The following is a 15,174-nucleotide window of genomic DNA, read 5'->3' on the forward strand; positions in this document are numbered from 1 at the left end:
GTATTTGTGTGTTTGTGTGTGTGTGCGTGGTGTGTTTGTGTGTTGGGTGAGTTTATGTTGATGTAGCGGTGATAGCCCCCTCTCTTATATAAACTTGTGTCACGATTGATAAATGGCGTATATTTTCTTTTTCATATTTTTGTGGACATCATATCATTAATCACGCTTTTGTGGTATCACTTCATCTTTTCTTTTTCTCACTAATCATTACCTTTCATGGACCCATCACACACCATCCAAAGCATTCAGACACTGCCCACACAATTTTCTGCACACTTTATGTCAACCTGACGTTTGATTCTTGAAAAGGCTCTTGCAAATAAGAGATTAGTATGTTATCAGGTATCAATTTGATGTTTTTGTGAAAGAAACATCCTCTTGATAGGAACAGTTACTGTCCATTATGTTCGTTATTCCGAAAAAAAAAACCCCGAATTCTGACGGAAACGTAGATGTTCATCAATCTGAAAATTGCAAGAGGGTTTGTAAATCCGAATATGTTGTGGCGTTTAGTCCGAAGGTTCTTTTTTCCGAAGGTTCGATAGTCCGAAAATACAATACGTCCGAAAATGTAAAAAAAAAAAGAAAAAAAAAAAAAGAAAATCGCGTACTAATTGCGAACCTCATACCGTTTTCGAATAAAGGAACCTTCGGAATAACGAACTTTTCTATTCATTCGTGGATTAACGAACCTTCGGAATAATGAAGCTCATTTTCGGTTTAATGTATAGACCTACCTTCGGAATAACAAACCTGCGGAACAACGTACCTTCAAGTTCGGAATGTCGAAATGAACTGTAACCGTCCAACAGATGAAGAGTAAATCAAACATAACAAAACAAACAATAAACCGTCAGTAATCGATGTCAAATTTATGTATGGCAATTGCAGGAGACGCATGCTCACCAGTATCAGGAATAACTTTATTCAGAAAATGTTATGACAAGTACAGCTATTGCATGCGTGCATGGGATATTTATAAATACGAGTCCTATACAGTCTTGCTAATGATGATGGACATTGCGTCTAACTGTTGGAGTACTTCCCGTAAAAATTCTTTTGTAGCTATTATCTTCTCACAGAAAGAAGTGGCAAAGCCAGGAAACCAGAGGAAACATCATAATTTTTGAATGGTTTATCATTAATTAATTAATTAATTGATTGATTAATTAATTAATTAATTAATCAATTTATTTATCTGTATATATATATATATATATATATATATATATCATGGCTCGACACTAACTTTTTTGTTTGGTGGCCCGACGGGGCCACCAAAATCCTAAATTTCAAATTTTTGGTGGCCCGAAAGAAAAATTTGATGTCCCGAAAAAAAAACCCAATGAAAAACATTAAAAGTCCTTTATTTTAATGAGTCAAATATTTAAGATTTATGATAGTAAGAATTAGAAGTTGGACATATCTACTCATAAATAAACTTCAACAAACTTGCAACACTCACTTTCAGGCATTCATTCAGTCCTTTTCATCCATCCTTTGAACAAATTTAACTGCTAATTTCCGGCGCAAAAAGTTACGAATTTATTGACATACTTTTCAAAAAATTTTGGTGGCCCGAGGCGGGCCACCAAATTTGCCCTTTTTTGAAATTTGGTGGCCCGACTTTCATTTTTGGTGGCCCCGGGCCACCGGGCCACCGTTAGTGTCGAGCCCTGTATATATATATATATATATATATATATATATATATATATATATATATATGTATAATATATATATGGATGACATGTATATATCTATTTGTTTATATTTTCAGGGGGAGGAAGAGAGAGTGTTTTCCAAAGTCTGCCTTTTTAAAAAGAGCAACCTTGGTAGCCGTGGAAACAACTGTCGATAGCCATCAAACTATACAAAAGACAGAATATTTCAATTTGCATGTGGCCCTGGTAACGGGAAATGAAAGTGGATCAGTGCATCAGATTTCGGCCGTATTACTATCTCTAAGCATATACCATGTATAACCTGACACAGCGACCACTTGAGTGATTTCATCGTGTTCATATTGGTCTCCATTCTCTTTTCACTTCAGACAGTTTCAGTTTCAGTTTCAGTTTATTCTATTTCGACACGGTCACTCACTTCAGCCAATGGCTGTTCTTCAGTGAGTCCGTGAAGAGGTAAAAACAGATCAAAGTAACATAATACAACAATTTGTACTTAACAAAACATAAGAGATGAAAACATCACAATTATTATACACTGTATAAAATCAACGACATATTAAAAAAGTACTACAATTCATACTGAAATAATTCCATAAAATTACTTACGCCTTAAAAGAAGAAAAATATGCGTATATACACACACATGATAAATGAAAAAGAAAAAAAAAAGAAAGTGGGACCATTCAAACATACAAACTTAATACACACATACATTATAAAACTGCAAATAATCATCTTAAAAATCCTACCTTTGTATAAACGTATCTATTGCACTTTTGAATGCAGCTAAAGAAGCACTTTGTTTAACATCGCTTGGCAAACTATTCCACATTAGGGCACCATGATATGAAAATTTTTTAAAATTTTAAAATTTGTGGTTGGTTTGGGTACATCTAGCTGGAGGGTTGTCTTCCTTAAACCATACAAATATTGTCTGTACATAAATAATTCATTTATATGTGAAGGCATGTTTTCGTTTACAATCTTATACATAATGCATAACAACTGTTTATCGCTCCTATCCGAAAGTCGATCAATGATATCATTACACTTTGTTTGGATCAACTGACATAGGGCTTCACTTGGAAATTTCCAGTCAACCCGCATAACCACTCCGAGTGCTCTAAATTGTATTTTCTGTAGTTTTTCACAATATGTTTTTGCCATGTTCTCCCATATGAGACTACAATAATCCATCTGATTCAGAATAATGGTTTCATAGAACATCTGCCTTTTGCTGCGTGATAGAGGGTCTATTATTCTTTTCAGTAAACACAAACTCTTGTTCAGTTTTTTTTTTTCTGCAAACATTCAACATGTTTTGTCCAGTCTAAGTACTGGTCAATGTGTACACCAAGGTATCTGATATGCGTGACCCGATTAATGACCGTGTCCTTAGTCTTTACTCAAGGAACTGAAATGCTCTTTAGTCTCCTTCTCGACCCAATCAATAGAAACTCACATTTTTTGGCATTTAGTGCCCCAAAACAGTACAAACAATTATCATATACACGCCTCTCATACGCTGCTTCCTTGGTAGCGGGAGAACGCGCCATTGTGGTTGTAAGTTAATAAGATGATACAGTATTGAATATAAATGAATATTGAACATGATCATGAATATTATTCATGACGTCAGCGTCACCCACCAGTGTTTGCCTCTAAGCGCGACTCGACACCATTGGCATTTATTAGTATAGGATAATCAAACATGATTGCAGAAGAATCATCAAAATAGGACCTAATGAATTATTTGAATCCTCATCATATAGCGGTCTTTGAAAGTTCTACACACCACGAGATAATTATACATCTTATCTCTGCTCAACCTCCACAAACCATCTCACTCTGGTCTTCGTTCGTCTAATCTTCTTGTCCTCACAGCTAAACTAATACCATCATGGGAACATTTTATTAGAAAATTATGTCAACAGCTACACGCTCACAGTACAGCCTTCCGGACTCAGTGGGAAGAATTGTGAGACTTTGCATGAATTCAAGACAAATCTAAATATGCACATCTGGATTGATACCCTTTGTGTATAACCAGAACATTGCAGCTGCAGGTAAACGACTGTCAGATTGTGTACTTCTGCCTGAACATTTGAGTGGACATGTTTATATTGCAACATAATATTCATATATATAGTATTATCTATAAAATCATTATTACAGTTAAAATGATGATGATAATGATGATGATGATATAGTAATAATGATAATGATTATGACTATCATTATTATTATCATTATTATTTATTATTATTATTATTATTATTATTGTCATTATTATTATTGTTATTATCATTATTATCATCATCATCATCATTATCATTCATGATTATTATCATCACCATCTTCACAAACATAACAATTTTCATTATTATTACTGCAAGGAATTTGTGAAAGCAAGTTTGACTCCCTCTCAGTGAACAATATGCCAACATGAACATCATTATGCAACGTCCACAACGTGATAGTGTCATGTCCTAGCAAGAAATATTCCATTCCACACAACATTACCTTTCCTTTTGTGTGTCATGAAGTTAAACAGAAAAAAAAAAAATACTGTATTGGGGAAATGGTGGCATGTCCTTGCTCAATCATGTACCAATCTGTGCCAATAGCGTGGATATCATGATGTTAATGAGCATAATTTCGTGGGGAGTTGTGTTATCTCTCTGGACACATTTCCACTTAAAAGCGTGCATGATTAATTCACAGAGTCACATTATCTCCCTATGCAAAAACTTCCCAGAAAATCGTGGGGGGGGGGGGGGGAGGAGGGGCACGCAGATATTTTCATCGAAAAGCCACTACTTCAGCGACGACTTGGCATCAATACTATTGTCACTGAAACATTTCCCTTTTGTTATTGCTTAGCTGTTCGACAATTGATATTATTTGCCAAAGAGCTGGTATTTGACTCTATTGTTCATTTGATGTATTGCCTCTGTCAGTACGTCTTCGCTGTCAGACGTCACATGTTATTGTTATATCGATTGTGATATTCAGTGTGAATACATTGTATTATGATTTCTTGAAATTTGAACTTGGGGGCAGTGTACTTCCGTGAGTTTGTAGACTCAGGTTCGCTATTCCGTTATTATAAGCATGGACTTTTTTTTGGATGGTGTGCGTTTCATCTTTCTGTGGTTTCACTTGCGTCAGCAATGTATTTTCAGTTTTCCTCTCAATGGTACATCCGACACGTCCAATCTAATCCGCTCAATCCATTTAGATTCCTATTTCTTGGAGAGACGTCTTCTATGGTGTTAAACGTGACTGTCAAACAGTGTGGCAAAAACCGTCGGGGGATTCGGTGGTTTCCCGTTGTTCCCAATGACCAACACAGACCACAGGCGGACATCATAACGCGTTCATCACGAGATTTCAGAAGACAGTGAAACAGACAAAATCAATTTGAAAGAATATTCGAATTCCTCTCTCAGTTTGAAATGATCAATCCTCCTGGTCAGTATTCTCTCCTATCTCTTCTTTCCCTCTCATCTGAACTTATCTGATTAATTTCCTGTATTCCTCTCTTATTATCTCCCCCTTCTTTCTTTAATAATGCCGATCTGCAGTTTTAGTTGTTGTTGTGGTTCTTCATACCATTCCGATATATCATTGTTATACTAGTATATGTCTTATTATGAAGTACTTTGGTATTTCTTTTCGGGATCTATAAGTAATACAAGCTATGCTTTTGATTTAGGCTCCTCACTTTGGTTCCTACGACTCCTAGGCCTGTGGCAATTTTAAGTGATGCTATCAATATCATTGTTTCGATTATTTTTTTAAATAAAAATTAGACAAAATGTTATCTTTTGGCAATATTGTAATAATCATTGTAACTCAATTATGTATTCTGTATATCATGTATTCTTTCAACATGTCTTTGGTCTTTGTTACGTTTCAGCAATAAGCACATTCAAACAACAGTAGGCCCTACTGAACGTTACATCTTATCAGAAAAGTTGCAAGCAGGTTGAAATTAGTTTTTTCTTTTACTCTTGACAAGAAGATTGGCCCAAAATGTTACATTTTGTTGGTAAGGTGTTAGTCGTTTTGTTTCATATGCCATTTTTCCTTCTGCCTCGAGATAGACAAACTAATTGTGATCTTGAATAAACCTGCACAATGTATCGCCGGTAAACATTTGTCTTGTTTGGGTGGGTTTTCTTTTTAGTAGTTTACCAGTCAGAAGCTGTGCAGATCTATTTTCCCCCATTAAACACTTTCTCTTTACAAACTTTTACATAATTTCTGCGTGGTATATAGGTAACGCATGCACACGGCAGAATAGTCAGCGGGGTCGAGTGGGGGAGGTGCAGAATTGTGAAAACTTGGAAACTATTATTGGGAATTAGACAAGTAGGCATGGGAGTGCCTTGCCATTTATGGAAGGTTCCGTGGTTGTAGCCCCGACAATCGCGTGAATCTACCCGCCAATCGGTGTCAAGAAATAAGAGCTTTTTCAAGAAACAACTGTATACAAGGAAGTGAACACAGCAACACGCACATAAGAGTAAAAAGTTCTGGATATAACGTCAATGAAAGAGTTCGCCGAGTGCAAATTTCCTACGAATCTCAATTCAGGAAATTCACTGTTCCGTGCTCAAAAACTAACCGTTGCACAGAAATAGAGGGCGAGAGAAAGATAAAGAGAGGACCAGTGAAAACACGAAATACTGCATTGAGAAGTAGGGAAGAGCTGGTGTCTATCCGGGATATCTACTTATCACTTCTGGCGACTATACAGGCCAAGGTTTACTCTGACCTTAGAACAACGGCGTTCAACATAAACATCATCAGTGCCTAGCTTTGCGACGCCATCCTGGACTTTGACCTCAATTTCGACACCTGATCACAAATTTGATTTATGACTAATCATATATTGAGATTGGCATGTCGCGGAACCTGGCTCGACTACCGAGTACATGTAGCCCATCATTATAATCATCAGAATCTGCATTAGCGTGACAGCGCACCAAAGGAACACGAACTGCTGCACGAGCCGCTGGATCAACATGAATGAAACCGTGGGGTCTCAGCGGAATACCACGGGGCACGTGCAGATGGAGGAGAGTCGAGAAGCATGCCTCGTGGTGACAATCCTGCACGGGGTATTCGTCGTCGCAGCCCTGGTCATCCTGCTCGTGGTTGGTCTCTGGAGAAGATCGAAGAGCTCTCGGCGCTTCCGACATCACGTTCGCTTTCAGGGGCACAGTGCGAGATGGGTTGCATTCATGGCCATCGTCGTTGTGGGCCTGATGCTCGTAGCGGAAGGATCAATGACAGAATTTACATGCCGAGTAAAAAACATCTCTCCAAAATTTCACTTAGATTTCACTGGAGTATTTACGACGCTGGGAATCTTGGTAGCAATGGCCTTCTATCACTACGCAGAATCGTGGAGATACAGGAGGATGTTAACATTGATGTCATTTTACTGGGGAACACAACTTTTGGCATCAATAACATGTGTGTTTTATTATTTTCATAGTTACGGACCAACAAGTGGACTTATGTCAATGCGATGTGTGCTCTTCATTGCTCTTGGAGTTTTATATGGATTTCTACTTCTTATGGAAATATCAATGTGGCTTCCTGTAAGTATAAAATTCGTTTTCTTTCAATTTGCACGTACGAACCCTGAAAACATCAAAGCTCAATGTTACTCTCCTCATTTATGTCGCCCGCCAAGTCCACATGAGTTCATCTCCAAGCATGGGAATTTCCTCAACCATCTTCTAAGGCCAGAGTCACAGAGAGACGTGGATGCAATGTTTTTTCATCTTCCACATTGCATACTCGATGACCCTTGTTTGTTGAGATTAAAGATTCTTTTCGACTCATCAGTCATTTTATTTTGTCAGTGATGTCCCAGGGGCCGCAAATCGTTTTGTAGTACACGTGTATGTGCGTGTGCGCGTGTGTTTTTGTTAGGAGGGGAGATCAGCACTAGAGCTCCCAGCCCCCCCCCCCTCCCCGTTCCGCGACCCCTGTATATTCAATAAAACTCTATACAATGCAATCAAAAGACTGCAACAACGACTCCCCAAAAAACCCCAACAAATCACGTGATCAAATGCTTTGCTCTAACATGATGGCTATAGCCAACAATAAAAATCAAGACCTGGATACAACAACTGGACAGAAAGTTGTCTGAGAGTATGTTGAAAGGAAAATGAAAGGGCTTTGCATCGACATGATGGCTAGCTAACATCAAAAATAAAGGGCCTGAAAACATCAGCTATAATAGGCAGAATGTTGTCTGAGAGTATGTTGAAAGGAAGATGAAAGGGCTTTAGGAAAGGTTTGTGTTGCCATCGTCGTAGGAATGGATTGGCCTTGAAACAAACACAAAGGCCTATTCGTCCACAGACAGGAATTCCACTGAAAAGGACCTACCCTAATATCCAGAGTCGCGTCAGGTGAAAGGTGTGGCACAGTCTCCTATGAATACTCAAAGGAAAACAAAAGTGTTTATACCAAGCCAGACTATCAATATCTCGAACAGTTTAAGATATTTCTCTCTATGCTAGCACAGTGTGCGCTGTCCATTTTCTTGAGTCGGCTTATGCCTATAACTTATATCCAGTCAAAAACCCGTGATAGTTTTCTGGTTCCATTCCTCTCGTGAATCAGTCTTTCTTCTTAAATCATTAAGCAGGGCTCGACACTAACGGTGGCCCGGTGGCCCGGGGCCACCAAAAATGAAAGTCGGGCCACCAAATTTCAAAAAAGGGCAAATTTGGTGGCCCGCCTCGGGCCACCAAAATTTTTTGAAAAGTATGTCAATAAATTCATAACTTTTTGCGCCGGAAATTAGCAGTTAAATTTGTTCAAAGGATGAATGAAAAGGACTGAATGAATGCCTGAGAGTGAGTGTTGCAAGTTTGTTGAAGTTTATTTATGAGTGGATATGTCCAACTTCTAATTCTTACTATCATAAATCTTAAATATTTGACTTATTAAAAAAAGGACTTTTAATGTTTTTTATTGTTGTTTTTTCGGGACACCAAATTTTTCTCTTGGGCCACCAAAAATTTGAAATTTAGGATTTTGGTGGCCCCATTGGGCCTCCAAACAAAAAAGTTAGTGTCGAGCCATGCATTAAGTGTTCAGTATGTTTTAATCAGAAATGAAAGGAGGTTTAGTGGTATTGATGAAAAATACAAAAGATAATGCATATTGAGAGAAAAAAGACACAAAACACCCCAAAAACAAATGGCGAACAAAGAATGGGTTTTTACTGACCATCACCTTGAATTTGTTGTAGTATTATTATCTGTTTAATTTTCTGCTTATCTGTGTAATTGCAATGTAAATACATTTTGCCCGTGACCAATGAGAGCTTGGTCAACCTTCACAGATAACAGATCGGGTCACACAAACCTCAGAGGTGGTAACAGGTGTGAAATTTTAACCTCGTACATTGGTTGAGCAAAGATTTATCCACATTGTCGTTTCCCAGCAAAGCAAACTGCCACAATGTTTACCCTTTAAGTCGTTTAGTTCAGTTCAGTTCAGTTCAGTTCAGTTTCGTTTATTTTCCATCCGACATCCAACAAAAGGTACAACCATCACATCGTTTGATCAGTTTGAGAAAAAAAAAGAAAATACATAGCACAATATGAATAGTAAACTATTTGAGATAACATATGAAATGGACAACAAAGCAGAATAATGACGATAATGATAATAATACATACAAATTCTATAGCGCCATTCTCCACTCTGATCAAAAGCTCAAGGCGCTTTACATCAGAGCAAAAAGACTGAAAATACATACACCATAAGAGAAGAAGATGAAAAAGAAGACATGAAAGTCTGTCTTCAAAACGCACTGCTAAACAAATACGATTTTGTATTACTCCTAAAAGATGTTATGGAGCTTGAGTCTTTCAGCTCACGTGGAAGTGAATTCCACAACAGTGTTGGTCCAGCGAAAGCCAAGAACATCAATGCATACTTTGAAAGGTTGACCGAAAAGGATGAAAAAAGAGTGATCCACTAACAACAACAGCTTCAACGTGATTCACTCAAAACGTAGTAATATGACAATAAACAACATCACTATAAAACAGCTATCATTAAGTACAAAAAAGAAAAGAAAGTTCAGACTAATTTTACAATATTACGACCTGATGCAGGCACTATCCAATGAGTTGTCTGTACCCAACGAAAGAATAAAGGACAAGAATTAAAAAAACACACAATAGTGAATACACACACATACTTGTGCGATTGCCCACTTATGTTATATAAAAAAAAGAAAACCAAAGGGAAAAAAAACCATGTAGGCCTACATACGCAACAAACGCAACATCGTTTGCAACGGATTAGAGTCGTTCAGCAACTCAAATACATTCACTCATGTTTGCTCATGACATCTATTATTCATCTTTCCAAAATCTTTTTTTCTTCTTCTTTTTGCGCAACAGCGAAATCCCGTGAAGGTTTGTCCGAACGTATTGCATGAAAATGTAATGCATGTATCGGCAACCTGATAAGGTCATCGAACTCTAATCGGTTAAAGTTTATTCCTATGTTCTCGGTATTTTTTAATCAACCTGTCGAGAATATGACAGGAACGGTGCGGAAAAAAAAAAAGGTTTAAGGAACTTAGACAGAAATACGAGGGTATAGGAGATAAAAAATTTACACATTATTAATGAATTCAAAACACAAATGGCTATAAATAAATGGCTCATCCCTCAGAAAAGTTATTCGCTGAGGCGCCTAAATTCACAAGTGGATTGTTGAATCATAACTCTTTCGCTTTCAACATAAAAATCAATCAATTTTCGCAGGCAGCATCAACTTATTTTGCCACATAAGAGTATTCATCTGTAGCCCTGCTGAAGGAGAAATTTTTACCCGTCTTAGAAGATCTACCGAGATTCCATTTCAGCCTCCTTTCTCTTCACATTATTTTGCTCTTTTGATAGCCAGAAGAAAAGACTGAAATCAAAACAGACAACATTAATTTGCTGTGTCACTATATGTGTCAAAGGTATGACACGAAGCAAAACAAAAATTTAAAACAGAAAGCAAAATAAACGATTTAGCAACTACAGACAAAATCGCAATGAAAAATCCCCCCCAAAAAAACCATCAGTAGCTTATGTGTTATTTTGTTATATTGCCATATTTATTTACCAGACTCTTTATTATGCAGAACCGCACTCTTTAAGTTTCGAGACTAACAGAAACGACCGTAAATAGAATAATCACTTCCTTCCTCAGTGACTTGGGGATTTACTATATTTCCTTTTCACCACGTACTGTTTATTGATAAGTTTGTTTGTCTGTTTGTTTTTTTCAGCCCAATTCCGCCATTGTCTATGATACTTCCAAAATTTGGAAGGCCCTATTACATTTTCAATCTCGGTCCTGTAAAATCCAGTATTGAATGATGACTTCTACAGATGTCTAAAGATGGGTATTTCATCACAAATTCAGGAATCGCTTTAGAGCAAACCAAGCGTCGGGTAACTTTCGTCCTTTGATTTCGTGTTTTCTTTTATCTATACCCATGCACTAGTCTATACGTTCCATTCCTAAAATACCATTCTTGTTTTCGTGATGTCATCAATAGTAAATTCAGCTAAAGTAAACACAACAATCTCTCTTTTTTTTTTTTTTTTTGCACCTTACCATATCCAGGTGTATTTGTTCACAATATACTAAAGAAAGACAGGTTCTATATGATGGCGTTTTATATACCTTTTCATGCCGTAGGCTCAATCTTAGAACAATTTGCTCACATTAATATGGTACAATTTGACAGATTTGCAGATGTTAAGAGACGTGCTTGCTGTTGTACAAGTTTGTGCATTAGTCAATAAGGGAAGGTGTTTGTTTGTTATTCTCTTCCCTGTTGCCATGTTGTACATTATATATATTTTTATCTTTTCCTCTTTTTTGAAGCGCCATGAGCACCGAAGGGTGGACCTTATGATTATGATTATGATTATGATGATGATGATGATGATGATGATGATTAGTATTGTCATTATTATTACTATTATCATTATCATTATTATTATTATTATTATTATTATTATTATTATCATCATCATTATTACGTAGGCCCTTATAGATTTTGTCTCATCCATCTGTCCATTGTTCATCTGTCTCATCTGAATCAGGTGCCCGGTAGATGCAAGCCGGACAAGTACAGTACAAGATTCAAACAGTCGTTCAGCGACCCTTCGGAGGACCGAATGTTCTACAGGGAAAGTGACTGTAGCCTCATCTCTCAGCTTACATTCTGGTGGCTCAACTTCCTCTTCGTTGCCGGCTTCAAGAGGCCGATAACTCTCGAGAAACTGGGCTCGACCCCCGAAGCTCACACCGCAGAGTACCTCTATGCGCAGTTTAAGAAGAGATATGATGTCGAAACAGTGAGTCGATTGTCATCTCATCGAGGGTCATTTCTCGTTTTGTATATTGTAATGAAGAGACAACAAACAAACAAACAAACAAACAAACAGCATATTGTTATTGACTTCGATGAAGTCTTTGATATAAGTCATTGTTGTTGTTTTTTTTTCTGAAATACGTGCAATGCAAGATTATCCCGCACCTGCGGTGGCTGGAATTTCAGAATGCTGTTAAAATCTGGAGTCTATTTCTCCTCTCAGTAGCATGCTGAGAAATAACGATGCCAACAATACCACTTGGTGATTATTATTATTATTATTATTATTATTATTATCATTATTATTATTATTATTATTATTATCATCATTATTATCATTATCATTATTATTATCATTATTATTATTATTATTATTATTATTATTATTATTATTATTATTATCATTTATTCGGCTTTCAATCACAAATTATATTATTACATTTTCCGAAATCAGAACATACACTGGAGTGGTAAGGGTGCACCAGGTTGGGCAGCCCGGGTCTAGAAAGATTCAGACCCGCTTTTATCACTTTTATCACTTTTAATAACTCTACAGGAACGGTTTTACATATAATATCAGAAATTAAAGGGGCATTCCGGACGATTTTCATAATTTCACATCATGTCGTACATAAATCAACAGCTCCATGTATAGATTCCTGGAATTTATTGTGGTCCTTGAGCAGAGAAACCAATAAATTGAAAATCTTAAACAAATTACACTGAACAGTGTTGATGACATCAGAGCCTCATATATTTCATAAATGTAGCAGTGTAATTCCATTACAATACCACTTGCTCAACAGGTTCACCTATGAAAAATCTATGCATGCCTTCTTCTTTTGTTCTACTTCCTTGAGCCCCAACTCATGCATTCTTATCATGCTTATGGTGAGGCTGTCATGTCATCATCCTTGTTCATTGCAATTTGTTATAAATTTTGAAAACATTCTCATTCCTTATCCCAATCACTATAAATTCTGAAACTCTGTACTCAGTTTAACTGATTTATAGCTGTTCAAATGTAAAAGTCTGAAAATCATCCGGAGGTCCCCTTTAAGCCGATCAAGTTTTGTCATATCAGTCTTTCATTCTTCAGCTGTAATGTGTTAGTGTGCCTTCGAATTGAACACTTGCTAATCACTTCGTGTTTCCTATAGGCCCTGTCTGATACGTTGAAGACATTATCCTCGACGTCATTCGTTGAATTCTTTTTCATACTGTCAGGAACGAGCACGTCGTCGATCCACACCCATGAATCTGAACAGGGTTATAGCCAGGACCCATTGGCGTGGACTTGGAGCAGCGGGCATCCTTAAACTCATAGCTGACATGCTGGGGTATGTAGGACCCATGGCTATAGGAGGCATTACGCTGTATGTCACACGAACTGACCGCGAGGATCCCAAACAAGGGGAACAGGTAAGCATTAATATACATACGATATGTCTATATATATATATATATATATATATATATATACATACAATATAAATAAATATTATATATATATATATATATGTGTGTGTGTGTGTGTGTGTGTGCGTGTGTGTGTTATTTTGTTATATTCGTTAATTTGATCGGGTTGATCAATGTAGCTTTTTCTAAGATTTATGCAAATTTCATATCACGTTTTTTACACATGGTATGTTTTGCAAAAAGAAAAAGTTGTATTGTATATCTAAAAATGTGTTATAAAGGAGATACTGATTAGTTTGATCGGGTTGATCATTATAGCTTTTTTCAGAGATTTATGCAGAGTTTTATATCACTTTTGAATACATAATTTGATTTGATTTGAAAAAAAATATTGTATGCTTAAAAAAAGGGATGGGATTCAGCAGCACAAGTGAGAAGAACCAAAAACAGCTGCTTATTCTTGTTCGAATTAATTTAATTGTGAAGAAGAAAGCCTGATATTGAATTAGATTCAAATAAAGAATATAATTTTTAAAAAGTTATGTTTTATCCGTATGAGGTTGATGTGATCAAATATACCATCGACTTTATCCTATTTTGTTTTTCACTTGATTCACTTCTGCCAGTTCGATGTCAGCGGCGTTACGGTGTCTGAATTTTTCGCCAACGGATACGTCCTCATCGGAGTCGTATTCGTGTCGTCAATCGTTCAGCATGTGTGTAATCAAACATATCAGTACTGGGTGTCAGTGGAAGGCATGCACGCCAAATCTGCACTTCAGGTTAGTTTCCACCAGCGATAGATGCTCTTGCTTTCATGGCGTGACAGCCGGGCGAACAAGACGCAGAAGGAATGCCGCCCACAAACAAACAAACTAAAAAATGTTTGATTCTGTGATTGACTGTTCAGCTTGGCAGAGCATCACTCTGACTGAGAAATTGCAGTTCTTTGTGACAATTGTATTGATAAGTGGGATTCCTTTGTAGTGAACAAGGCGGGAGGTCTATGGACATTTAGCATTCCCGCACTTTTATGGTTGCTTCACACTGACACAATAGAATACTACTGCTCGCTTGTCTACGCTAGTTTTGTACCCAGATTGAGTTTCAGTATATCCTGGTTGTCTCATTCATACCTTTCTTGGTAGAGAAGATGAAAAAAATAAATAATTCAATTGTCAGTCAATACCGCGAAATGAAGCACATGTTCAATGTACAAAGTATAAAAGGACAAAGATAAAAGCACACGGATCTTGAAGCCCATACTGACTTCGGCACAGTTCCGTTTTCCATTTTTATCTAAATTAGCCGTTTTCGTCATCGCTTTTTGACTACTCATATACACTGACCCACATATTGTCATACCTCCTTGGTATGTGTATCTTTGTGCTTCTATTCATCGGTATGCGGTTCAATAAAACTGAACTTGAAGAAAAGATAATATAATTATATAGTTTTACAGTAAATCACTGCGTAGCCTGCATGGTAACAGTCCAAACTTATTGTTCATCCATAGACAAAAATAGAGCAGGAACACACACGTGTATTCATAAACATGGCTAATTACGGATACATTAAAATATGTATACAGTAAGTTTGATAATCGTGTTGACTGTATGCCATTATACACAC

General features: G+C 36.9%; 1 protein-coding gene across 1 annotated transcript in view; it reads left to right on the forward strand.

The window, feature by feature from the left end:
• Nucleotides 1–6,698: 6,698 nt before the first annotated feature.
• Nucleotides 6,699–15,174, forward strand: part of LOC139735086 (ATP-binding cassette sub-family C member 9-like) — a 32,970-nt gene continuing 24,494 nt past the window's right edge. The window contains exons 1-4 of the mRNA XM_071645859.1: nucleotides 6,699–7,303; nucleotides 11,852–12,106; nucleotides 13,351–13,545; nucleotides 14,169–14,324. Of these exons, the coding sequence (XP_071501960.1) occupies nucleotides 6,722–7,303; nucleotides 11,852–12,106; nucleotides 13,351–13,545; nucleotides 14,169–14,324 (1,188 nt within the window). The 5' untranslated portion in view covers nucleotides 6,699–6,721. The remainder of the gene's footprint in view (nucleotides 7,304–11,851; nucleotides 12,107–13,350; nucleotides 13,546–14,168; nucleotides 14,325–15,174) is intronic.

Source organism: Diadema antillarum, unplaced genomic scaffold, assembly GCF_040938485.1.
Source record: "Diadema antillarum isolate AM-2024a unplaced genomic scaffold, OU_Dant_1.0 seq00000563_RagTag, whole genome shotgun sequence".
Lineage (NCBI taxonomy): Eukaryota > Metazoa > Echinodermata > Echinoidea > Diadematoida > Diadematidae > Diadema > Diadema antillarum.